This window comes from Labrus bergylta, chromosome 8 (genome assembly GCF_963930695.1).
Source record: "Labrus bergylta chromosome 8, fLabBer1.1, whole genome shotgun sequence".
Classification (NCBI taxonomy): domain Eukaryota; kingdom Metazoa; phylum Chordata; class Actinopteri; order Labriformes; family Labridae; genus Labrus; species Labrus bergylta.
The window spans coordinates 21,575,877-21,603,502 of record NC_089202.1 but is presented as its reverse complement, the minus strand read 5'-3'; the positions used below and the strand labels follow the sequence as shown (position 1 = coordinate 21,603,502).

The window sequence follows — 27,626 nt, the reverse complement described above, 5'->3', positions numbered from 1 at the left end:
ACCCTCCGCTCCGCCTCGACACAAATCTGCACAGATCACCGTGTGGTAGTGAATACAGAGAGTCTTTATTGTAAAAGAGGTAGAGAGAATACAGGTGTTTCACTGTACAGAAAAAAGACAGCACTGTTGATATACTCATTCAAACCGTTAACGTGGACTCAGACACGCCTCATTCGTTTTTACAGGGACACAGACGCCCGGTAGAAAATAAAAACAAAACAAACAAAACAGAGAAACAAACACACTAAATCTTTGGATTTTTCTCTATTGCCCTCTCACACTCTCATAAATGCATTCTCCCTATCTGAGCTGTTAACATGAAAATAGTTGTAGCATTAATAAAACGGCAATAATATTAATATTCAGAATAATGATAGTGTGCTAAAAACCATGATAATGCACCTCCTCCCTCCTCCTTCCCATCGACAAACACCTCAGTAACATGTCTAAACGTAGTGGAACAAAACCCTTCGACCCCGATAATAAAACCACACCTGCATGCACACAACACACACACACGCGCACACACATATTCACTCTACCATCCGAGCACTCAGCGAATCATAAACATAAAAATGACCGACGCTGGGCGGTAAGAAAAGTAAATACGGATAATAATACCAAACAAACATGAAACAAAAACCTGCAGCCGAGTGGGAAGTGTGAAATCATTCTTTTCTGTCTTCTTTACGGTCAACTGACTTTCCGTCGCTGTTGCGTTCTGGACCGGAGGGGGGTGGGGTGGGGGGGCATCAGTCGGAGTTGTCTGATTGGTCGCTGTGGGGCGAGTTGCCAGACCGCGGCGAGTTTCGTCCCTGCCAGTTCCCGTTAGCCTGACATATCCAAAGAAAAAGAAAAGTATAAGGTGTGTCAGCAGGCAACGTGCTGCTGAAATCTACACTGAGCTAAAGCTCTTTACTGTTGGGGGAGGGGGAATCAATGTGCATTAATTGATGTTTAAATTGGGGATGCCATTTGCATCCGACACCTGTTAGACCCCCCCCCCCCCACACACACACACACACACACTTTCTTAAACTAAATTACATTTTCCCCACATGATGAGCTCTGCTTCAAACCAGCTTTATCTGTATTATACTCATTGAGCTTGCTTCCTACACTCTAGTTTTTACTTATTGTTTTAACTGTTTTCATAGAAATCCCCCAGTTTGTTGATTTTAGTGTCCATGTATTCATCTGTCTTCTGGCTCTTTTGGTTTGGTTAGAAACCGGACAGAGAGAGAGAGGCAGGAAAGGAGTCACAGGATTCAGCTACCGGCGCCCCCTGATGATAAGTTTTCCGTCTTTTCTTTCATTCTGTAATATCTTAATGTTATTGTAAATTAGGGTCACCCCTCAATGATCTCTCGAGTATGAATAAAGGGGGAAAAGCAAGAAAGATAAAAACACTTTGAATGTGCACGTCACCTGTTCACCTCGTCAGACAGATTTACAGATTAGCGCCTCTGTTTCAGCGATATTACATTTCTATAGCTGTAGGCTGTACAAGAAGCCCATAGAGGACTCTAGTAAGGGTGACACTTTGAACATGAACTACTCGTGGAATTAAGAAAGAATGGTAAATAATTTTAAAATGAATAAAAACTGAATTCAGATTGTGATGGATTTCTATGCCTGCAGCTCAGTCCATGCAGAGCAGAATGATCTTTTCTGATGAATAAAAATACGCCTCACATGAGGTCCAATCGTTTAAATATGAGGGTAACTACTTCAGTACCTGCACGCCCATTTGGTAAGCAGACTGCTCGCCGTTCACAGGAGGAACCCCGAGGAACAGGTCGGCGGACCCAGACAGGGAGAAGGACCCGGACCCTGAACACAGACACAATAGAAAAACCCAGAAGGGCTATTTCAGAACTTGAAACACAAAAACAAAAGCTTTGTAAATATTTGCAAAACCAGTTCTTTTTTTTTTTCCTTTAAATGTCAGCATTTCGTCTTTTAAGGTTGAAAGATGGAAACATGTACAGGGACATTATCTCACTGCCTCAGCTGCCACATCATAAATTATCACAGCTTTTCTGAGTCATTAGCAAACTGGGAAGTGGCAGAAAAACTGAAGCTAGCAGCCAAAAAAGGTGGCAAGCTACTGAAAAAACATCACACCTTTAAAAAAGACTACGCACTTCTTCCTTCTCAAAATCAACATTTCAGAGGCCTACCATAACCAAACATCAGTTTCCACCACCTGAGGTTACACATTCTGTTCAGACTGACAAACTGAGGCGGAGGAGGACGTGGTAAATGTTAAAGTTCAGCGCCACAGGGCGATTAAAGCCTTTGTCTTTTGTCACCTGTGGAGTTGGGAGTGTGCGGAGAATCGTCGCCCTGTCTGGCCCCTAAGGCGGTCTTCATGGCATAAAGGTTGGCCTCCTCTTGGAACTTGCCAATGTTTTTCTTGTAGCGGATTCGCTTGTTGCCGAACCAGTTGGAGACCTGGAATTAAAAAAACAACACAAGGCTGAGTGCGCCGTCTTTAGTATAAACATGTTGGAGAGAAATTGATCAACTATGAGTGGCACATTCAAACACATACAAGCATCATATTACGTTTAATGTATATGTTTTATGAACAAAGGATTTGCTGTTTTATCATTTCTCTGACACAAAGAGACACAAAATCTTTGACGCCATCCTGAGATTTAAATAGAACAGAAAACTGAACTTGTCCATCGTTGCGTCATCCTTAAAGTTCAGTCAGAGGTTTTACCTGAGACATGGTGATGCCACACTGTTTGGCGAGTTCCTCTTTGGCTTCTTCACTGGGGTAAGGGTTGGACAGGTGGGAGTAGAAATACTCATTCAGGACCTCTGTGGCCTGTTTGCTGAAGTTGCGCCTCTTGCGCCTGGTGAGACACAAACGGGTACAAAACAGGTTACGACAGAGTATGACGACATGACAACCTGTTCTTCCACTTTTTTTTCACCGTTCACTACATTTTGGTCACATGTACTATGTATGGCTGTTATCCCAGAGAAATGTATTGGATTTACAACTTTTGAATGAAATAAAATGTGTGGAAAAACGGACATTAAGTGTTTAAGAATCCACGCTATCTATAGCTACTGTCCTCCAAAATGTGAAGAGGTGCATCCTATTCAGAGCCCCAGTACAAAACCTACAGACAGAGAAGGCACAATACTCAAAAAAAGAAAGCCAGAACCACACATGCCTACCTGGCATCGAGGAAGCGAGACCTCAGGATCATGACCGCCTCGCAGGTGCTCTGCTTCAGCTGCGTCTGGATGGAGCTGAACTTGCGGTGGATGATGGCCACCATGCGCTCAATCTCCCGCGGGGTCACGGGCCGGGTACGCGACTGCTCCCTCAGCAGGTTCATCACATGAGTAGTGAACTCAGTGCATGCCTGGGCAGGTGAGGTATAAGATGACCACCAGTCAAGTATAGAAAAAAGAAAATGTAAAGAAATAAAAATAAAAAAGCTAGCCTGGATTTTATGGCATGTTTTTTTAAAAGATTTTAGCGGGGGGGAAAATATTTCACAATTTTGCAAAAATGCAGCTTATAAGACACTGATTTTGTCAGAATGCATTTAAAGTGATATTAAGGCAACATAGTCATCACTGGTATGTTCTGCTTGTGAATTCAGCATTTGAATGATTGATAAACAGAAAATATAAAATTATATTATATGCATTAATATGCATGAAAGTCCTATATATGTGAGAGTTTATTGTCTTTCGCTGATAAAACAGTAGTTATTGTTAGGGTGGATTTTGCAAAAGTATCAATGAGGTTTGAATAACACAACAGGGCTCTGGTGTAGGTTGGTATGCGTCTCTCATAATAATATTTCCACATTCTTTAGCTGTGGATATTACTCCTGCTGTGTTTTTATAAGCAACATAGGAAGAGAAGTGAATTCCTCTCTGCACAGAAAGCTATGTAACTATACTCTAGACCTAACATGCCAATGGATTAGGCTTCTGGCGAGCAGCTCTAGTACAAGCAAGCGTGTACGGGCAATGTCAGCGCTCGTCTGCTGTTGCGACACGGTACCTGCTCATACTTCTCCAGCTCACTGTGGTAGATACTGCGAATCTGGCTCAACTTGCTTTTGTAGTCGGAGTGCTCGAGCGAGCTGTCAGGTGACATCCCTCCCGAGCTGGTGGCAGCAGACACGGCAGCGGCAGCCCCGCCGCCTTTCTCAGGGCCCGCCACACCCTCCGCCAGCAGCATGTTGTCCAATCGCACCAGCTGAGGATCCTGAGGCTCGTCCTCCTGGGCATTCCTCATTGACAGGCCTGTCAATAAGACAAATGTCAGTGTCTGTTGGTTTTGTTGGTCAAATATCAACCCAAGAATCTGAGTGTGTTAACACCCACATCCTGCTTTGACTCCCAACATCTCCAATTGAGTTCAACCAGAGCCTTCATACACGTTTATGTCGTTTTAAGCAAAGGGGGCAAAACTTTGGAACTCTCTGCCCACAAGCATAAAACTAGAGAGCAAAAGTAATTCTTTTAACAGAAGACTTAAACAATGGCTAAAATCAAAATAACAGTGTTCACATGAACATCTTCTGACTGGTTTTATTGTCTAATCATGCTGCCTTTGCTCTACAGTTCATGTGTATATTTGACTATTTGATGTGTAAATATTGCTGCTCTTTATCACTTCACATTTTATTATTTTAGTCATTTTCTCTCTATTGTATCTCCCGGTCTTAATGTTTTTCTTCCTATCTTTAAAGGTTTTCTTTCAAAAGCCTCCTGTGGACAGGTGTTACTAAAACACTTGCATTCTGTTCATCCAATGTATCTGTGATGTCTTTGCCAAGTCAATCTAATCTAATCTAGTTCTAAGCAAAAGATGAGTGTTCAGCTTTGTCCTATAACAATGGCAGGTCAGCGAATAGAAACATGAATGCATTGTGTTTAGAAGACGGACAAGCCATTGTGACTTCATGCATCATCACTATACCCTCTCTTAATTACTAATTTCTTGTTTCTTTCATCTTCACCCACTGTATCAAATCTAAGTTATAAATCAAGTTATTTCTCTTTTTTCCCCTGGAATCATTGAACGGTAAAACTGAAAACAAATGTAACAACAACTTTCAGGTTTCTTTGCGTGAATATTTTTTTTTTAATGTATGCACCTGTATCATATTTGTACTGTGCAGCTGACAACAAATAGAATAACATTTATCCACCTTTCATAGCATGAAAGAAAAGAAACCAAGGGTCATTACTCAGCACTCTCTCATTACCTCCTTCATATGTGTACTGTGCAGCTACCAAACCAACATGTATTGTATTTCCCCTGTAGGCATTGTGAGTCTGTTTGTCCAGCTGTTTGATTCTATTATTATACCAATACTATTTAACCTAATAGCTGTTTCACAACATTAATCTTTATGTGTGTGTTAGCGTTAGATGTTGAAGTATCGAACTACTGGTAACCGCAGTTTAATTACTTATTCAGTAGAGCTTTGTTTGTAAACCATTGACTGAAAGTGGTTTCAGTTTTATTGGCTTCGGATGACAAAACGTCAACACTGGCTAATAAAGCTGCAAACACACCAGAGCCCACAGCACATCAACACTCAGCAAATACCAGCTGGAGATAAAACGCAAGATTTCAAGCACTCACAACATTAAAACACGTAAAATTAATAATACTCGAAAATGATGTTACCAGTTTTTTCTTTGATTTCGCAGAGGACGCTGAATAAAGCTGGCTTCATTCGGTGACAGTTGAGTGCATGTTTCCTGTAAGAAAATAATGTGAGATTAAACTAACAACATTTTCCTCCTTAAAATCTTTTATTTACAGGAACGAGGACAATCATATACCAGTTAGAACCACTTTCATATGAACTGTACAAATATTTAGTATGAGCTTTGGACAAGCCAGGGGGGTTAAACTTAATTTAATTCCTCAAAAGCTCAAGCTAATTTAATTTCCTTCAAAATAAGATAAGTCTCATCGCTTTTTCTGATCTTCATATATTCAATTGAGGTGCAGTATTGTTCCGAGTTTCACAATAAAATGATGACTGCAGGGTTTCTACCATCTTCGACTGATACAACTCCGCTGTCACAAGGACAAATACAAGAAATCTTTCTTACCGAAGGCCATAACTCTGTACAACAGCTCACCTCTTGCGATATATGTGTGATAATATCTGTCTCTCCTTACTGTAATCTGTTCTGCACATGTTAAATTTACAAATTATCCCTGCACTCATGTTCACTTCATTTGGCTGTCTACTCGCCGTTATATTGTATAGTTTCTGCTTATAATATATCTACACTCATGCACTTTAACTTATGTCAATACTGTCCATTTACAACTCTGTTTTTGCATATTTACATTCAATCTTTCATGTTTAATTTACTAACATTTACGACTCTGTTTTTGCACATTTACATTTAATCTTTCATATTTAATTCACTAACATTTACGACTCTGTTTTTGCACATTTACTTTTAGTCTTTCATATTTAATTTACTAACATTTACGACTCTGTTTTTGCACATTTACATTTAATCTTCCATATTTAATCTTCCTATTTAAGGCTAGTAATGCTTAGTTAAATCCTGGTTGTATATATTCACATTCTTAGTTTTGATATTTTTAGTGCTTATTTGCTTTGTATTTAATATTATATTGTGTTTAGATTTGCTAACATTGTGTTTTTTTACTCATTATGTGTTGGATAACCTGCTGCTGTAACACCACAATTATCCAGTTTGGGATCAATAAAGTAATTCTATTATATTCTAAGCAGTCCATATTGATTTATAGATGGGACATTTTTCAAGAAACATGAGGAGTTCAGTAATATAATTGACATGAACAGAAAACACCTTTTTAAATCAAATGTAACATAATATTAAATACCTTAATATACATTAGAAACAGTTTTTCTATTTCTATAGTCTTTCATTTCGGTCTAAAATCAGTTTGAATGTTTGCAGTGAAATAATAAGTGAAATAGTTTCCTTCTCTGAATTTCAAAGGAAAACAGGAATAATCTAAAATGAGTCAAAATCTTTCACTTTGTTGATAAAACTCTCTTTATATGTTTATTATGAACACAACAAGATGTTTCCACTGCAAAAACCACCTGACAGAAGACCAGAATAACTTTGCTGCAGGAGGTTATGGCTAACATAATGTGCTGAATTGACCAAAACAAAAACAAAAAAAAACACACAAATTATTTCCCAACTAAAATCAACGTGGCTAATGTAGCAACCGTTAGCTTCTGACAAGCTAAGAGGTACGGAAGTGATTTACTAACTTGTTAAAAAACACAACCAACACTGTATTTGCTTGAAAACAAGTTGGGTCGTGTTATGAAGTATTTCTCATGCCATTACTTCTCTACGTTTGTTGGAAAACACAATTTGAACGTTAAAATGTGCGATACCTGTTAAGTTACCTGTAGTAGCTTTGGCTAGTTAGCTCAGTTAGCCTAGCCTAGCATGCTAACTGCGCTAACGTCACGTTTGAGCTTTAGGAAACACTTTTAAGATATGACAGCAAAGAAACAATAACCATTTGGTATCAGCATTTAATCAAACACGTTATTAGAAAATGCAACTTTATTTGCCGTTAGGTATAAATGTAGCTTCTGGGTAATTATGTAAACAATAGGTTAAAGTTCAGGAAACTTTGCTGCAAAACAAAGACAAGATGTTTTAATAACTTTATAAATGAATTAAAATCAGTCACTCACTTTGCCTGTGCCTCGTCCAAACTTTGGTCGGTGATGGTCATTATTTGCTGCAGTATGTCGCCAATATCTCTGCGGGTTTCGTGTCCGTTTTCCGTGCCCTCCAGGCCCGAGTCCCCTCCGTCGGACCGGTGCTGGGAAGGTTGATGAACCGAGTTGAGTGCGTGCATCCCGGGGTGACCGCTCACGCCGAGTCCCCGGCCGTTCGCGGGCCCACTGCCCGTCAGATGCTGCTGCTGCTGCTGCAACATTTTCAGCGACGCACGGTGGCGACGACTGCTGCCCAACTGTGCTCACAAAGCGCACAACACACAACCTGATCTCAGACATCACTCGCAGCAGGGTCCCCTAGCGATTGAATGGAAAAGGTACAAGCCTTGTAAACACACGGCAACATGTGATAAGCGGTGCTTTTCTTTGCTTGCAGAGGGGTGAGAGACTGCCTGGGGGGGAATCTTTACTCACTGCAGAAAGCAGAAGAATGGAAAATGGTAAATGGACTTGAGATTATAAAGCGCTTTTCTAGTCTTCCGACTATTCACACACTGATGGTAGTGATCGCTGTGTAGTATCATCAGAAGTAACTAATCCCATTCACACACCGCCACTGAAGCAGCGGGAGCAATTCAGGGTTAAGTCTCTTGACCAAGGACACATTGGACATGTTGCTCAGCTGGGGATCGAACCCTCGACCATCTGGTTGAGGGGCGACAACTCTACCAACTAGGAAATAAGAAAGCTACTATGTCGTTCCAATTTAAATAAGATGTTATTGACTTTCTTGTAACGTATGGCATTTTACTTTCCAACAACAGGTCCAGGGCAAGCTGGAGGACAATTGAGCAGTGCTCCTGGTGCTATGGATGGTGAGTGGTTCTTCTTGCTTCTCCAGAGGGTCCAGGGAAGACTATTCCAGTATTGTAATATTTTTTTTATCATTACTCCCCAGAAAAAAAAACAACAAAAAAAAAAAACTTCTGTTGACCCCGATGCTCTGAGCCCCTTCTGACTGTGTTGTTCAGGTATCATCACTCACGTCAAGGTCCACTACCAATTGAAAGGTGCAAGCTTCGTAAACACACTACAACATATGAAACTTGCAGAGGGGTAAGAGACTGCCTGGGGGGAATCTTCACCCTTTTAATTGTACTCCCTGCAAATAGCATAAGTGTATGTTGTGGTGTCAGAAAATAACAAAGATACCATGCCATTCCAACTTCAGCAAGATGTTATTTACTTGCTTGTCACTTTTGGCTTTACCCTTTACGTTCCAGCAACAGGCCCAGGACAGGCAACAGGACCAGAGCAGTGCTCCTGAAGCCGTGGATGATGAGGGGGTTCTTCTTGCTACTCCCGAAGGGGCCAGGGCAGATACATGATGGAGGAGTTAAAATACATTTCTCTGTTAACCCCTGAGATACTTTCAGGGACATAGCACGCCTTTTGCCTTGGCGAGGCATGTCTCACAGGAGGGGTCCCTTAGCAATCGAAAGGAAAAGATACACGCCTTGTAAATGTTACACAACAATCTGTGCCCCTGCATTTTCAAAAAGCAGAAGTGTGACAGTGGATGTCAGGAAATAACAAAAAAAAAGGTCCATCTACATAAAATGGAGATTATCGTCTCTTCTAAATCTAGTTACCAGCATTGTCAGAGCCCCTCAGATTAAGTAGCTGCCTTTTAATGTCTCCAGTTTAAGCTATAATCTCACTTACAGAGCTTCACTTACTTGTCTGACTCTACTTCTCCTTTTAGCAGCAGTGTCAACAGGAAGTGTGCCAAAACCACAGCAGTGTCAGAAAAACTGTTAGCCTGTTTCAACATGTTACAGTGGAGTCAGTCATAATCAAATGAGCAGCACTCAAGGCAGCAGTTTAAGATTACAGCTGCTTTGACAGCGTTTATATTGATCTCCAATGATTCAAATGGTTTCTTGGGACCATAGAAACATGTAATGCTCTTTCTGCCTTTGACAGTCCTGTTTCATAATAGATTGACATGTCACATGTGGGCTAAGTAAATAGGGGTGGGCTGCGGTAAGAGGAACAGGAAGAGAGGAGACGAGTGAGAAGGTAGCAGTCAGACAGAACGGGCGAGAGCTTGTCACGTCGGTATGTGAAACTCTTCATTGCAGCCTTCTCTTTTTTTTTTCTACATCAAAATATTTAGAAGACAAGTGACGGGAAATATGCTGTGCTCGGTGTGCGGTGACTTCAGAGGATGATGCTGTGAAAGTACAACTTTTATTTAAGGTAAGATTGAATTTACATTTTATGTGCTGCAACTTTTGAGGCAGAAATAATACATCTCAACAAGGATAACGGTGAAATTCCGGAAAAAAAGAAAAGAAGAAGCTCAATCTGTCTCTAGAAGAGGGCATTTCCTCCATCTGTGTTATCACTCACCTTTGTTGTCAAACAACTGAGAGAAAAATAGGACTTACTCTTGGATTTTCCGCTTAAAAATCTGAAGCGAACTAGAACCTGCCAAACTGGTTTCACAGATATCTTTGAACTTAAAGACACAGCTACTCCAAAGTCATCTTATCTATAGAATGTTATTTTTAAGGGTGATACCCGTTGGGATTTTCTGAGCAGAACCAACAATGTCTCCTCAAAATCTTTGACGTAAAATCCTTTACCTAACCTTGTTTTTCTATGTATCTTCTGTCAGGATTTGACAGCAAGAGTAATGGACTGCGCAGAGATCAAAGTAGAAATGACTGAAGAGGGGCTTCTGGGAGCTCTCCACATCACAGAAGAAGGGGACATAACCCAGGGTGTTTCTGACAGAGGGACAGTTGTTGTTGCAGAGAGCGGCACTGAAGTTTCAGCTCTTAAAAGGGAAGAGGAACACGCAGGAGAGGACAAAAAAGAAAAAGATGTAGTGAGTGAAACGTGTGTAGAAGAGCAGCGCCTGGAAAAACAACAAGAAACCAATGCAGAGGACTTAACAGAGGACGCTGGAAACATGAATGATGGACAAAATAGAGCTGATAATGAGAGTGATGGACAGACGCTTGAGATGAGGAGGATTAATGGAAAAAAAAAAGAGAAACCCAGTGATACAGAGGAGGAAAAAGTTACTGAAATCAGCTCTGAAGTGGACATAAAGAGCTTTAAATCCTCTGAGCAACCACCTGAAGAAGACACAAAAGAGGTTGGTAGACTTTTGTTATTTTTCTTTTATCATATGCCCTGATGTTATCACTGTAACTCAGCCATGCAGTGAACGAAGTGCTTCTTTTGTATGCTCTTTACTTAACAAGATACCCTACTAGAAAAAAACCTCATGGTGGAAAAATGCAGTGATCATTTTTCTACGGAGCATGTGGGAGTACGTAGGAGTCAAGTGAATTCTTTTGCTGTGCCAACAAACATTCTGTGCCACTCGGCAAGAGACCTTTTCTCTCCCTCCCTCATTCTTTTCTCCGACACCTACACGCGTGTTTCTCAGGCTCACCGGTTAACCCCGGACTTCCCGGAGTCGCTGTACGAGCTGCTCTGCACCCTCCAGGAGGGGAGGCGGCTCAATGACCAGCGCTGCTCCTTCAGCCTGGAGGGAGGTGGGCTGAGGAGGAGGAGGTGCCACTCTGAGCCCAACACCGGCAAACCAGCACACAGAGGTGAGAGAGATTTGTAAAGCTTTTACTGTGTTTAAAAGTGTGAAGTGATGCAACTGGTGCATTTGTTTCATTGTCATGATGCTGACTCATTTTGATCAAGCTGAAACAACTCAGAACTAAACACAGTAACTTTGTGACTCAAGAATATTTAAAAACATGTTCTCGTTTGTTTTCACATCTTTCTCCGACCACTGAAAGTCTCGCGCCGTCTTCTCTGTTCTCTCTCCACAGTCATCTTTTCCTCCATGACTTCACTGCAGACGGAGGAGTTTTTCGAGCTGGTGGCAACTAGTCAGGCTCGCAGGCTGGATGACCAGAGGGCACAGCTCGACAAGACTTCACCAGCAAAATCAAAGACCAGAAGTTTCAGAGGCAGCATAAAGCAGCTCTCTTTTGTGAGAAGGCCCGTGTCTGTTCCTGTACCAGCTCCCGCAGCGGCTCCTGTGCCCAATGAGGATCTTTATAATATGATTCTAACCACACAAGTAAGTGGTTGTGGCAAAAAAACAAAACATCTAGCAAACCCTTTTGTATTGTGCCATTTATTGTGAAGTTGTGACTTTAAAGGGGACATATTATGAAAAATCCACTTTTACAGAAAATAACATGAACATATATTTGGGTAATCTGAGTTTCTACAGACCCACAAAATGTGAAATCAACCCATCCAGTCCTTTGTTTGTGGTCTTAAAAGTCTTAAAACACAGAGAAAAATGCTCTGTTTTAAATTTGCTCAGCTTGTGATGTCACAAAGGGATTCTGGTAAAAAAAAAAAAAAAAATCCCCTCCCCTCCCCTCTCCTCGTATCTCCATCCATGGACTCCACCCCCAGCCTAGAGCAAAAGTTTTGCGCAGGTCTGCCATTTTTATTCTCTCTTCAGAGGAGTGATGTCTACTGGGAAAACTCAGGGGAGGGCTCATTGCATTTAAAGAGACACACACACCAAAACGGAGCGTTCTGAGAAAGCTGGTTTATACAGGGTCACAAACCTCCTCTGGTGCTTGATTCATGTTATAATTTGACCAAAGCAGAGCACAGATGTTTCATTTGGACCACAGGGGACTGTTTGAAAAGGTGGGAAAGGGGGATAATATGTCCTCTTTAAACTTAATTTCAGGCATTTATTTTTGCATTTGCTTTCCATCTTCAGGCTCAGGGCAGACTGGAGGACCAGCGCAGCAGGGCTCCTGGTCCCATGGACGACGATGACTTCTTCTCTCTGCTCCTGAGGGTCCAGGGAGGACGCATGGAGGAGCAGAGGACTGAACTACCATGCCTGCTGCAAACCTGAGATGGAGAAAAACAAAAGAACTGTGGGAGGTCACAGTGGAAGCCATCCAGTATTGTAGCTTTATTAGCTTTATTTACTGTTAAAACAGCGTTACTTTTTACGCTGATGATGCTTTTTTAGGGTCATATCATCTCTTGTGATCTTGTCGCTCAGTGCTAAAGCTGTCACAAGTTTAGCAACATCGCTAATATTTGCGCAACAGTGCTACTAATGCCACTAAAGAGAGGATCCTGATGTGATTGTGATGTTTACAAGTAAGGTATTTCAATCTTATCTTGTAGATAACAGCAATAATTGTGCTTTTTTTTTTAATTATACCTTTACTTTGTGTAAGTGATGAGTGTATGAGTGATTATGTGTTTGCACAGTTCTAAGTGTGGAGGAGGCAGTCTACTGATCTCCAGAGTTTTTCTTTTTGTACAGTAGATATTGAAACACACCAGGGCGATGGTAATAAGACAATAGTTTAAAGTGCTTGGCTGTATATTTTTCCTCCAGTAAATAAACATCTCTCTGAGCAATTTGCATCTATTCTTTTACGCATTTGGCTGAAATGTTCGCAGAAGTACCACGGTAATCACACACTTTTTTTGTTTTGTTTTGATCAAGCTCTTTTTATTTTTATTTTTCAAATGTATCATATAGACAACAACAGCACAAACATAGGACAGTCAGAAAGGAAACCTGATCCAATCCCCAAATCCCCGAGCCCTGGATCATCAGTAAGCCTGCAGATCTTACTGAATAAACGGACATATAAACAAATAAATAACAGACAGAAAATAATAAAATACATTAAAAAACAAAACAGAAAAAAGAAAAAACAATAAAACAATAAAAAGGTTACATAGTTATGTTGTTAGCTGTCATATCTTCAACAAAAGATAAAAATGGTTGCCAAGTGATATAGAATTTCCTGGTGCAATCTCTTATAGTATATCTGATTTTCTCTAAGTGGACAAGAAACATGACCTCCCTTATCCATTGGCCATATGTCGGGGGTGCAGAGTCCTTCCATTTAGATAATATTAGTCTTCTGGCCAAAAGGGAGCAAAAGGCCATCATATTGGTTTATTGGTGCTCATTAACAGGAGTGTTCATCGGGGCAACACCAAACAGAGAGGTCAGTGGAGAGGGGTCGACCGTTGTCCCACATATTCTTGAAAAGGTCTCAAAAACAGAGCACCAGAAACCAAAAAGTTTTGGGCATGTCCAGAACATATGTAACAAAGTGGCAGGAGCCTGTTTACAACTCATCACACACTTTAATTTGAATGTATTCAAAGTGTTTGTTCTTTTATTGTATTTTTAACATATCAAACACGGAGATGCCGACAACTGTAAGCTATTTTAGCAGCTGCACTAACAAGGATGTGAAAAACCTGTTCTGTTTTCATCATTCGTCATTCCCTTGCTGAATCACATTAACACAACCTTTTGGGGGGCACCAGGGAGAGAGACAACACCTATCTAAGCATGAAAATCTAAACGTTCATGTACAAAGAGAGGACGTATTGGTGTCTCATTTGGAGAACAAACTAAGCAGTCATGGTGGTGTAAAGTTTTCAAACACTGATATGAATGAAAGCAGTTGTTATCACACAGTTCCTTAAATGTGATTTACAATATGGAGTCATTTGTATTCAAGGTCACATCATCCTCAAATACAGTAAAAGAACCTGTAAATGTACATGTTAGGTGTGTAGTGTTGGTAGTATTTATAGAGAAAAAATAAACTCAGCAACAACTGAGACACTACCCTGCAGTAGTTTCTGCTATTAGCACATGGTGACTCATTAAAAGACATGATCCAGCCACTTCTTCATTATCCATCCATTCATTATCTATCTAGCTTTTTTCCCATTCAGGGTTGCAGGGGGCTGTAGGCGATCCCAGCTGCCATTGGGCGAGAAGCGGGGGTACACCCTGGACTGTTCACCAGTCAATCACAGGGCTGACATTCACACCTACAATTTATTATGTTCTTCATTATGTTCTTTTTTATTTTTCTTCCTCTTTTCAACAGGGACACAAACATTGAGCATTGCTTCATATGTAATACAAAGAAGATGCTATGCATACAGGTCTGAGGTTTCTAGCCTTGGCTAATTTGCAACTCCAGCTGACCCTGGCTGTAGCCTTTTGCAGAAGAATTGGACTGGAGGCATGCACCGTGATATGACAGTACCTTCCTCCCACCCACACACCCAGACCCCACCCCACCCCACCCCAGCAGTGTTGAAACTGAAGTACACAGAAATGCAAGCAGAAAGCACCATTGTAACTATGGATATGATATTGAAAGAGAAATTAAATTCTTCATGACGCTGCCTGACAGGAAGCATCGTGTCTGAGCACATTTATTCATGTTATTCTTTTTCAGGGCACAAAAGCAGAGAAAGAAAAAGAGAAGTCAAGGACCTAAGCTACCTACAAAGAGAGACAGGAAAGCATTGGGCTTAAAGGAATACAGGAAGTAGTGATATTGTACAAATACAGAGATTATATAAGAGTTTCAGCCTTGTTGCTTAAAAACATTGAAATCTATCCATTTTTTCTTTTCTGATGGTAATGTGTTCCTCTTGCTGAGAAGGATGACTGACCAAATGTAGTTCTGCATTTTGGTGCTCTCTGTCTACTCTTGTAATATATTTTTGTATTTATTCATTTCACAGGAATATAAAGATGAAGCACTTGAAGACAATAGAAACGCTCGTGTGTGGGAGTGGTAGAAACAACCTGTAAGACATGGCGACATGTAAAAGCTACAAAACAAACAAACCTAACAAGATATCAGACTTCACATATCAAGTGCAAACATGTAGATCAACCAAACGGACAAAAAACAAACAATGAATGAGTGTCAGTTTCTTATGAGATGTTTTTTTTTTACACATAATCACTGACATAGAGGAATTAATCAAATTAACAGATTAATTCCACAAAATGACTCTGATATCTGATTGAGAATTGATGGAGGGATGTTTTATTCAAAGGAAAGTGACTTTTTTTTTTTTTAGCTTTTTTAGACCTGCTCTAATTTGTTACTAAAGTGTTGCTGGAGCTTTTTGGCCTCTTCGATCCTTTCTCACTTCATGCACCTTGGTAGATGGTGACGTTGTGCCAGAAAATCCCACTCAGCTTCTTCAGTTTGGTAATTATGAAATGATGTATGCAGGCAAAGAGCCCCCATTCTGGAAACCTGTGACGTGCTCTGCCATGGGTTCAGTCCCCTCAGTTCAGTGGAAAGCTTTCTGAGGAAGTCCTGGTTGGTCTACTTATGTTAGGTTAGAGGTGACTCGAGGACGCAACATCATTTCCTCAAACAGAGCTTCACTATGTGATGTTTTTGAAAAGCAACGCTGTGACAAACATTACTCCCTGAGATCCATGTTTTAAAGGAGAAAAGGATCTTCAGGTCAAATGAATGAAGAAGTTCATTTATGCAACCTTATGGGTTCATTAAACTCACCTAAAAAATTAAAGCATCACATGGAAACTAAAGATCCCGTTATATTCCAGTTCTTGATGACACAGACATTATTCTGTCACATCATGAACTATACGCTGGTCGACATCTGTTCCAATTCATCTGTTCAGGTGATTTAAGGACGGATAAACATTTTGAATGAAAAGAGGAACAGAGGAGGAGCAGAATAAAGGCAAGGACTAAAATAAAACCACATTGTGACCACAATTGTGAAAGAATCAAACAGTGTGAAACAACAAAAAAGCCAGATAAACACATTCAAGTTCCACTTTTATGTTTTATGAAAAATAGTGCAGTTTGGACCTCAGATGGTACAAAACAATGACAGAACAAAGAGATGAAACAAGACAAATATATTTTTTTTTTAGGGGGGGGGGGGGGGGGCTTTTTGTGCCTTTAATGCAGAGATAGGACAGTGGATAGAGTCAGAAACCAGGGAGAGAGAGTGGGGAGAGACATGCGGAAGCGAACCTGGGCCTCCCGCTCAAGACGAGAGCCTCAATACATGGGACGCGCGCCTAGCCCAAGACAAATATCTTTCTACAGTTTTTTTTTTGCACACTTCTGCGACCCATTAAAAACGACCTTGTGACCCACTTTTGGGTCCTGACCCACCAGTTAAGAACCACTGGCTTATAACATAGGCCTACTATGTATCCTACACACTGCACATTTCTGCCTTTTGGTAACCAACCAACTTTTGGTTTTCATGTGTTGTTGATGTATCAATCACAGGGACCCCCAAACTACCAAGAACTTGGGCGAAATGATGTTTTCCCAAAACAAATTTAGATTCATGCCACAGAGGGTTAAGGAGGATCGCCCTGTCAAAGAAACCCCGCCCACTGGGAAACGTCACAGACCACGAGACTATAACCTAGGACTTTTAGAGAAGGATAAGACGAGAACCAGGAAGTTCCTGAGGGACAAAACCGACTTTAACTTCACTTTTACATTTTATTTCGTTTTTAATAATCTTGTTGTGAAGACTACTTGGATTTTGCTTTATGATATAATATTTGGTTACATTTTACGTAAGAAACCTTCGGTGTTATCGATAGGCAACATTTTTCAATGAAGTCACTGTCTCATCCTAGAAGTCTTGTCCCAGACGTAAATAAGGAAGTATGCGAAATTGAAACTTCTCAGGATTGGGAGCTACAGCTGATTTTATGCTGTGAATACGATCATTAAATTCATGAGGACATAAACGAGGAGGAAGGCATTAAGACAGAGGTAGGCACAAGAAGTTTAATGACATTTATCATGTGTTATTAGAGAATGAAGTTTATTTTATCTCAGTGTGAGATTTGTTTTCTCTAGTTTCTAAGATCTGCTTTTTCATGTTTGGTTTTAGTTTCTTATATTTGTAAAAAAAAAAAAAAGGGAGTTGCTTTGCTTGTTGTTTGTTTTGTCTTTGTTAAACTATCTCTGAACCTGAATATTCAGTATTTTGATCGACTTATTCTTAATGAATTGAACAAAACGCTGATCCTGAGATAAGTGTTGAAAAGGGGAAGCACGAAAAAAACCTTCAAATGCTTTGTGTTTGTATTTTCATTCTTTATTAATCAATTCACAAACAGCTCATTAAACTGTTGCACATTTATCAAACGGGTCCACGCAGCATATTAAGATGACACAATACAAAATAAAACGACCAGAAAAAACAACAAAACAGAAACACAATAATCCCCTGAAATACACCAAAATAAAATACACTTTGGAGGTGGCTTTAATCAAGGTAAAAACTCCTTTTCCCCAACTTTTTCAAAGACTGATAACAAAAGATTTGCAATTATTTTTTAAATGCTACAACATTTGAAATAACGTTTAAAACATCTATGTTTGAGAACATCAATCAAAATATTATTCCACAAAAATGAAAGGTCTTGGGTTCTGCATCAACACACCTACCTTTAACATATAATATGGCAGTAGCTCAGTCTGTAGCGACATGGGTTGGTGACTGCAGGGTCAAATCAAGTTTCCCTTAAGCAAGTTACCGAACCCCCCCAGGAGAAGCCAGCCCCCCTCTGACATCTCTCCATTAGTGCATGTCCATAGGATCCTGTTTGTGCACGTGCCTCTTATGTGTGTAGCATGTTCAACAACAGTGTCAAATTGAATTTCCCCTCACAGGATTAATGAAGTGTATCTTCTTCAAGCTGTGTGCTCAAAAATCATTGGCTCACCATTTGAGATCAATACTCGCACCCCACGTGTGCTTAGGTATTGACAGCACTAACAATTATTACTTTAGTTGTTTCACCTCTCCGTACTGCCCTAATTATTGAGCTGAGGCTTATAAATGAATAAAGAATCCCATTTCCTTTGTGACTGTTAAAGTGCATATATATTTTATGAAATGATTAATTCAACAAGTCTGCCTCTTGTTCCTAGATGATTCTGTTCCTGTCCCTGTTGATCACCTTTGTGCCACTAGAGGGCGACACCTCACCAATCAGCTGCTACAATGACCAAGGAGATGCAATTGATTGGTACCACATTGCTTATTATCCTGGAGCTTTTATGTATTAATAGCATTAGGTGTCACACTAAACTACACGTTTCTCATTCTTTGTTTTAGGTTTTATTTATACAAGCTGCCCAAAGAACACGGCAGAACGTCTCCCCAGCCGGGCAGTCTGTATTTACTGCTGGAGAAAGGGAGTGAGGGCTGGACTAATGGGAAGGGAACAGTGAACGACACCACAGGAGCTCTGGGCAGGACGGTCGGACAGCTGTACTCGCGAGGAAAGGTCTGCTCCCATCATGCATCTGCTTTTTCGGTCACAGAAACTGAACAAATACGGAGTCTAAGTGATTGTCCGTCCACATGTGATTCAGAGGTTAACGTCCAACGCACTTTCACTTCCCTTATGATTCACATTTCACAAACATATAATGTGGAATGACAAAGACTATCTTCCTTTTTATGGCAGCCAGGATTTCACAGTTTTTTTGGATCTCTTTCTTAAACGCAAATGATGTACATGTAAATGACAGATTCACACCTGACCTGCTTCTAAAACTCTGTAATTCTGAACGTGACAGTAACCTTTTATTTGACAAAGTTATTTAATGTCCTTGAACTACTTTTGGAGCTCTTTATGCCTCCATTGAAGAGATCAGACCGAGTCAGAAATCCGGAAGAGAAAGAGATTAGGGAACGACATGTAGGAAAGGAGCCCCAGGTCGGACCCGAACCCGGGCCGCCCCCGCCCCGAGGACCACAGCCTCCATACATTGGGCACACGCACCAACCACCACGCTAACGGCGCCCCTGAACTCACTTTATTGTTATTCCTTGTTAATGTATTATTACATCAGAAGTGTTTGACGCCGTTGTTGTATATCTTCTTGGAGTAATAACAGATTTTTTTATTTAACCAGGAAAGAAACTCAGTGAGATAAAAGTCTCTTATGAGTCGTGGTCAAGACAGGCAGCAGCACAATTTACAGAGATCCTCAAAAACAACGAGCAGCCACACATACTAATACAAAAGAAAATTACAATTAGACATTAACAGAAGAATGTGTGCTAACATTAGCCTGCGAACACAACAAATGCAGCTCGAGACAAAGACGATTTTGTCCACCGCTTGCGCTTAGTTAATTATGATGCGGGCCAATTTGACCAATTTGTCAAAAACCCAAGGGGAGAGGGGGTTGGAGGTGTGTCTCTGTAGGAGAGCGGATGATTCAGTATGGAGGAGCAGTTTGTTTTAGTTTCATGCTGGCGCTCAAGGGCGACATCTACTGGATCAAAAAAAGTTGCACATTCTTCCTTTTAAAAGACACAAATAACAAGTCAAAACAGCAAATGTTTTGTCAAGAGCATCTTCAAACACATCAGGGTGAACATCGACAGACTCTGAGTCATTCAACAGCCCCTTAAAAGCATCCAATCAGAGCAGCTTGTTAAGTCTCAGCTCTTTTTGTGATCCGTTCCGAGTAAAGAGAGCAGCAAACTTCAACGCCTTTTTCTCCCCCCCGGTTCAGTTCTGAATTTTTGGAATAGACTTACAGAAAAGGTCTCGCTGTGTAGGTCAGAAGGTATGAAGGAAGTAGACCAAAGAAAGATTTGTAGATAAGAATACTCCAGTGTAGGGTCAAAGAAGTTCATCCAACACGTGCATACAAGTGTACGCTTTGAGACGGGGCATGCGTAAGACACAAGACATACAAAGTGCAACACGACGATGTTTGTTCAGGAAATACGTGTTGTTTGTGCTTTGCATACTTAAATTTTCCTTCAGACATCAGCAGATATTTTTGGTCCAGTTTCTGCTTTTTCACAGCAGTTCTTCTGACGAATTAAAAAAGAAAAGAAACTGAGAATGAGAACTGAAAGTTGCTGATTAAATACAGAGTCTGTGTGTTTGTCTGAACAGCTGGTGGAGGGGTCACAGGGGTTTTTTCAGTGGCGGTTTCATGCATAGCTAAAAAACAGCGCTCTACAAGCTAAAGTCCATTCACCATTTGTAAACCTCAGCTTATCGATCTTAACATACTCGATTCCTTTTAAAGCCAAACTGTGTGATTTCTTGTTCGTCTAGTGTTTTGTTTGACCTTAAATGTGTGTTTTGTCCCTCTTAACAGAACACAGAGTTAGCGTACATCCTCTACAATGACCAGAGGCCTTCCCAGGACTTTGGTGGCAGATGGTTTGACAACAGCGGCAGCAGAGGGGGGCACACCAAAGGTGAACACCAAGGCAGTCTCACTCGAATACTAAGGCTGTACAGAAAGGCCGGGGAGAATCGACATTATGCTTAAAATCAGGAAAACATGGACAACTGCGTCATTCATCTGTCATGTGTTAGTTAAATCAATGGGTGCAGGTTTGTCCTTTAATCAGGTGATTTTATATGCCTGCTTGAAAGGATAATGCACGTTGATAACAGCTTAATTGAATACATTAACAATCTATTTAACAACACTTTGATTACCTGACTGTGCAGCTGTCCTCAGTCGCACACGATTACACAGCACTTCTTTTGGTTCCATCTCACCGCTCGTGTTGTTTTCAGTCATGGCAGGCCGGTGCACTGTGGAAGGAAACTCTGAGAGAAGGACTCAAGACGTACAAAAAATGTAATTCAGTGGATACCTTCTTCAATAGAGGAACCAAAGAAAATACTTGACTCTGAGGAGGACGCAGTGTGCTGAAACTTTAGTCCTTTGCATCTTTATTAAATTTGCCTAAGTGATTCGTGTGCTCAGTATTTTCTTTGGTTCCTCTCTTGAAGAAGGTGTCACCTGTGCACTACCTGCTCAGCTCCCCCCCCAAAAAAAGATAGAAACTGTTGCAAATGAGAGCTAAAATCAAGTCGATGTTGGACTAAACAGTGGCCAGTAACGTGTCTCTAAATGAAATATACTGTTGCTCCAGAGCTGCTGAAGTTGTAGTGATATCTGAACTTGTTAGGCTAGTTGAAAAAATGTCTTAAAAACTTGTGATATGTCTAAATAAGTGAGCATTTAAAGATTTATTTTTTGGCTTTTTGTGCCTTTTATTAGAGAGCTAGGACAGTGGCTAGTCAGAAATCAGGGAGAAAGAGAGTGAGGGGAATGACATGCGGGAAAGGAGCCACAGGTCGGATTTGAACCTGGGCCGCCCGCTTAGCGCCCATGTGAAGTCTAACCCTCTGCAGGTGAATCCCTTAATTGAATCCTGATAGATTTAATGTCTCTCTTCCTCAGGCGTCGTCCTGCTGGATAAAAATCAAGGCTTCTGGTTGGTCCACAGCACCCCTCACTTCCCCCCGGTCCAACAGGAAGGACAGTTTTATTACCCCCACAGCGGCCTGATCAACGGACAGAACTTCATCTGCGTGACTTACCCGCTCGACCGCTTCCAGACCATCGGTGAGACTGCAGTCCTGACATTTAGCACAGACATAGTTTAAAAAAAAAAAAAAGAAACACTTTATTCATGTTTTTACACAGAATTTGGAATTACTGTACGTGTTATTATATCAGCCACTCAAGTAATCCCCTGCTGATACAATGAAAGTTCTGAAGTCTATAATGATGTGTAATATATTTAAGCGTTTATTCATTATTGATTGGTGCATTACAATTCCCTTAAGAGCTGCTTAGTGAAATAGTCTTTAATTTACCGCACGACTCTCCTCTTAAGTTCTGCTGCTGCTTCTTAACCCCAAATATACCGGTAAGTCTTTTTTTGACATGACATGTAAAACACCTTCAACTAAAGGCAGGGCTGGTCATTTTTGAAAACTAGCATGATTTTGAAAGTAGCATTCCCTCAGTGCTCCGTCTGCACCCACCCCCTCCCCTCTGTGCTCCCTCAAAAGCCACGCCCCCTTCCTTACATGCACGAACACCGTCGTTGCTCCAGAAGCGGACCTCAGCTCATCTCTTACATTGTGTAGAAACTACGTCGTTTCATGTCTCAAATTACATTTAAAAAGCAAAGACAATCAATTATCAGGTAAACAAGAGAAATATTCATAAAACATAAAGTTTTAAAGCACCCTCGTCTGTAGAGGTAGAGAGCGAGCAGGGAGACAGGGAGGCGTGTGATTGGTTCATCAGATTGGTACCTCGTGGCAGACATTGGTTGAAGTTTTTTCAGACTTACAACTGCTACAGATGACCGATTTTCTTCGTCCCGTTTCAGAGAACATGAGTTATTAATTTCAGTCAGGACCGAAAGACAACTTCAACCAAAATCTTAAAAAAGTGACTCTGGAGAAAATTACAAAAATTATACAGATAACTATCATTGTTGTTAGAATTGTTAAGAATATTTTACTTTTTCTTAAGCTGTGTAATAAGTTTATGTTACAAATGGTTTCTCATGGGGTCCCTCTCATTTTAAAAGAGATGTCCTCAGTCGTTACCGTCCTGTTGTCACTCAGTACTTAATAATCCAGTCGGGTGTTGACAGAACAACAACAATCGCACTCCAAAATAATCAGCATAAACAGGTGTCAGCGCCATGACGCCGCGCCGCCTGTGTAGTTCCCTGGCAGACCCAGCAGTTGGCACAGTTGCTCGGGGGTAATGTAATTAGGTAGAGAGGTATGTTACCATAGAGATATCGGCACTCACACTGCGGCATTCGTGTGCTCCATCAGATTGGTGTCTCTCCAGCTGGGACGCTGAGAGTGCGACAGTGTCCGGGGTGACATGAAGGCGTGCGGAATAACAGTTTTTGTCAAAGCACAGAAGGTGATAACAGCCTCGTCACATCTCATCTCAGAGCTCCTCGCAGCATCAATTTGCACATCAATGAACTGGGATGTGACATACATTAAAACGCTCGATCCACACTGTGAGGGCTAGAATGTTTTTCTGGAATTTGTTCATAACTATCAGTTTAAGGATAACCAAAGAGCTTTCTTTTTTTTTTTTTTTTTACGATTTATTTTTGGGCTTTTTTTTTTATCCCTTTATTGGAAAGATAGGACCGCAGAGAGATGGTGGGGAAAGGAGCCACAGGTCGGATTGACTTGTGAACGACTGTCATTGTTGCCACAGTAAAGTGTTCAAACAGCACAGCGCTCCCATTCAATAGAACATCTTTGGTCCTGTGCTCTCAGCCTATCACAAGCTTGTGTTGTTGATGGGGGGGGGGAATCAGCTTTCTCGCACTGAACTGCTGTGGTGGGCTCGCTTGTCTGGCCCTCAGTTCCTTAGCTTTCTGAACATTTGGCCCCCTTGACAATAGAGTTGAGTAGCCCTGCCATAGATCTTTTAATCCGTCCAATGGGGTGGCAGAATAGGTGTACCACATTAAATCCTTTAACGTGAGCTCCCTGGTGTGCGGATCTAATTGCCCGTTCGTTTTGGATCCAGCACCCACTAAGGGATGTGCTTCTGTTATCTTTATAAGCTTAAAACAATAAATCCAAAAAGATCGATTAATGGACTTTTCTCCTTGCAGTAAGTTTCTATGTCTGTATGTCTAGAACTGGGTGCTCGGTTGTTGCCCTGCCTCTGCACCAATGTCACACAGACGATGCTTTTCATTTACTGTACTTAATGAAAACGGTAATTCTGCAGAGCCTTTAGCAGCGTTTGTCTTAAATCCAATTTGTTTCGCACCACAGGAGAGCAGCTTCAGATCAATCAGCCTAATGTGTACGACTGTGATGTCCCCGAGTCCTTGGCGTCCCTGGTGCCCGCTCTGGCTGCCGTCTGTGAGAAGAAACATCTGCCGGGTCACGTCGCTCCGCACGTCAAACCCGTGGCTAATCGCAGCGTGACTCTCACCTCAAAGGACGGCACCAACTTCATCAACTTTGCCAAAGGGGCTTCTTTTGACAACGGTACGACTAACTTTCAGAGATGAGAGTCGTTTAAAGTCGACTCCAGCCACCCTTCATCTAGTCCCCGCTTCACCTTGAGTTTGTAGGTATAGATAGGCTTATGTAACTGTTACAGTGTCAAAACCTTCTTTTGATTTAGTTTTTTATACTTTGATTTTGATATGAGCATAGAGCACATGAGGGCTTGGACGTTACAGTATAATCTTTGCAAAATACAGGCACAGTTCACAATGCAGTTGAATGCACACACAGACATTCAGACATACAGAAATACATATTTAAGAGTCTATGTAGCATTCCCATTTTACCCTGTATCTCCCTCTCCCATCTCCATACATCAGAGAGTTAATGATGTTTATAAAGAGACTCATGGTGGGGGGGATTCCTCTGAAGTCAGCATTTTGTGAATAATTTTTTTGAACTTGTGACCATGGAAATCTTCAAAAGATGTTTGTCTCTTTTACTGAGACCTTCAGGGTTTGTTTCCAAGGTGCATGAAGTTGAAAGAGAAATTAAATGTTATATCCAGAGTGTCTGCGATTAACTGCCCAGCTCCTTAACAGAAAGGTGTAACATTCGGACAAAACTGAAAAACATGAACATATACCACAGACACCACCCCACATTAAAAGTGAATTTTATTTAATGTAAGACAGTAGACAGAAGATTGTTAAAGTCGGGCATACCGGCCATAATTCAACACTTATCCTGTATACACAGTTGAAAAGTTAAAGTCAAAATACTGAAAATCAATCAATCAATCAATTTCAATTTGTATGGCGCCAATTTAAAAAAAAATGTGTCTTTAAAAAAAGCAGGTGTAGGCCGTATACTTTATTATAGTATAGAATAATGTCATTTGTTTTGTAGTGGTGCCAGATCAAAAAGAAAAATCTTCCTTTAATTACATTTTTTTGATACTTGGCACCATTTCTGAAAGTGTTACTTTGTTCTCAACGTTTCTGCTGAGCTCGTCAAATCTGGAAAAAAATCTTCCTCCTCTCATTGTTTCTTTTTTTTTAAGTTTGGTCCTAACACGCTTTAGGGAAATGCAGGAAGTTTCAGGACAAATGGTAATTAAAGAAACATGTTCTCATCTTTTATCAGACCTGTATCACTCCTGGGTGGCCCCCTTCCTCCAGTCAGACCTTCTGGTGCAGTTCTGGATTCACTCCACCGGCATCCTCCCCTCTGACTGCTCGCAGGGCTGGAAGGTCCTGGACATCAAGGTCATCAACCCGGGCCAGTCGTTCACCTTCAAGGCCAGCCAGGATCACTCCAAGTGGGCTGTAAGCCCCAACGCGGCGGGGTCCGGTCCTGGAGGAGGCTGGGTGTGCGTGGGAGACATAAACCGCAACGAGGCGGAGGAGAAGCGTGGCGGAGGTACGGTATGTCTGCAGGACCCTGTCGTTTGGAAGGCTTACCGGAATGCAGCGCAAGAGTGTGAGGCGTGTGGAGGAGGAACGATCCAGTGTTGACGCCCTGCTGGAGCAAGGTGGGTCGACTAGGCTTAAGGAAAGGGCATCATGGGTAAAAAGAGGGAGAGTTTAGAATATGTGAATTTTTATGAGAAATGTTTGAAAATATTTGGCACAATTTAAGTCAGTTAATGTCTGGTGAAATTAAATCAAAACGACTCATGTTTGATACTAATGTTTCTAAATACTTGTCACTGCTCTGAAAGCACAGAAAACAAAGAAATGTAGAAATATCTAACTAGAACTGATGGCGTTCACCAGAAATCCCATCACTCAAAGTGAAGCACGAATCAGAAATGATCAAATGTGTTTTTCAGGGGCCTTTGAGGCACCATTCACCCGGTCATTCACTAGTTTAAAATGGTTACCGACAGTTTCCAAGGGCTTTAACATCCTCCTCTTCAAACTAAATGCTCACAGAAAAAAACGCTGGTGGAGTAGAAATAGTCCAAACTGACAGGAAATAAAGTGCTTTAAGGGATATGTGGTGTTCACTTTGACAAATACAAAAACCACAAAGTGCCACTTTTACTGAAAGCCTTTGTTTAAGAGTCTTTATGACCACTGGGCTCTAATTAAAGTGAACAGGAGAAACTTTAGACTGTACAAGTGCTGCCTCACAAACTCAAAGTATTCCTGTTAAAATCAACATGAGGCAGATCTGTGGCTGTGATCTCAGGGAGCGCACTGAGCGTTGCTGATTGTGAATGTACAAAGAGGTCAAAATGCTCCAGCTACACCTGTAGTATGAAGATCAACTTTATTAACAAATTAGACTGATGTGTAACAGCTTGTGGCCTTCATCAGGGTCATCAAGAAACACATTAAAACATAATTTAAATAGGGGAGGAACGAAATGGAGAAAAAGGTCAAAACAAATCTAAAATACTGTATAAAGACAACCAATCAAATACATCCACATATATATCAGCCAATGATGCTGCATTCATGAGCTGCTCGGGTGGTCCAAATTTCCGAGTTGGGAAGTCGTTCTTCCGACTTCAGTTTGTTGAAGTGATCTCGGAAAGTCAAAAAAACAGTGTAGACGCTAAGATGAAAATCTGTGGAATGTCTCTGTTAAAAGTTGATGTGCAAAACCTGAATTAATGAAAAAGTATGTTAACATTAAAAAAATATATATTTTGCTCCCCATGTGATAACGATTCTGACGTCAAGCCGGCAAGTCGGGCACCTATTCTTTCCTGAGTTTCCAAGTGGGCTGGTTAGGTTGTTTGAACTATGAGGACTATGACACAATCAGAACATGCTCACACTTATGAGACGACAATAATCTACAGACGAGGGTGCTTTAAAACTTGATGTTTTATGAATATTTCTCTTGTTTACCTGATAATTGATCGTCTTTGCTTTTTAAATGTAATTTGATGTATCCAGAACCTTCTCATTGTAATGTGTCTGAGACGTTCTGGACTTCATATCACATCTACAAATACACTCATTCACATTCTGACAATGATTTGCTTGAAAATAAAGATGCTGGCTATCTTGAATCTTAATATAAAGGCTTGAACCGAGGTGTTTTTTTGTTGCTGCTTGTGTACACTCACCTTGCTTTGTTTACCTTCTGTCATGAAATATAGAACTATGAGACATAGAGAGACTACTGAAATAGCTTTTGATGGGACGCTCAGCAGCATGTGGGTATATCGAGCGTGGAATATGTCATCACACATCAGTCAAAAA

General features: G+C 41.0%; 3 protein-coding genes and 1 long non-coding RNA gene across 4 annotated transcripts; 3 read left to right on the top strand and 1 right to left on the bottom strand.

Annotated features, from left to right (window-relative positions):
- Positions 1-43: 43 nt before the first annotated feature.
- On the bottom strand, positions 44-8,110 carry pbx2 (pre-B-cell leukemia homeobox 2). Its single transcript, XM_020640408.3, has 8 exons — positions 7,734-8,110; positions 5,684-5,757; positions 4,043-4,287; positions 3,199-3,389; positions 2,732-2,867; positions 2,316-2,457; positions 1,739-1,833; positions 44-833 (listed from the first exon to the last, which is right to left on the bottom strand). Exons 1-8 carry the CDS (start codon positions 7,979-7,981, stop codon positions 753-755), a joined length of 1,212 nt encoding a protein of 403 aa, XP_020496064.1. The 5' UTR covers positions 7,982-8,110; the 3' UTR covers positions 44-752.
- On the top strand, positions 8,110-8,596 carry LOC136179803 (uncharacterized). Its single transcript, XR_010666757.1, has 2 exons — positions 8,110-8,221; positions 8,546-8,596. It is a non-coding gene; the product is annotated as an uncharacterized lncRNA (long non-coding RNA).
- Positions 8,597-9,569: 973 nt separating this feature from the next.
- LOC109988826 (G-protein-signaling modulator 1) lies at positions 9,570-13,169 on the top strand. Its single transcript, XM_020640409.3, has 5 exons — positions 9,570-9,983; positions 10,405-10,890; positions 11,188-11,356; positions 11,588-11,841; positions 12,508-13,169. Exons 2-5 carry the CDS (start codon positions 10,423-10,425, stop codon positions 12,646-12,648), a joined length of 1,032 nt encoding a protein of 343 aa, XP_020496065.2. The 5' UTR covers positions 9,570-9,983; positions 10,405-10,422; the 3' UTR covers positions 12,649-13,169.
- Positions 13,170-17,051: 3,882 nt separating this feature from the next.
- On the top strand, positions 17,052-27,458 carry dnase2 (deoxyribonuclease II, lysosomal). The gene is made up of 7 exons (XM_020640436.3): positions 17,052-17,374; positions 18,542-18,639; positions 18,729-18,900; positions 20,744-20,846; positions 21,848-22,012; positions 24,226-24,444; positions 25,552-27,458. The coding sequence occupies exons 2-7, from the start codon at positions 18,542-18,544 to the stop codon at positions 25,920-25,922; spliced, it is 1,128 nt and encodes a 375-aa protein (XP_020496092.2). The 5' UTR covers positions 17,052-17,374; the 3' UTR covers positions 25,923-27,458.
- The last annotated feature ends 168 nt before the right edge of the window (positions 27,459-27,626 follow it).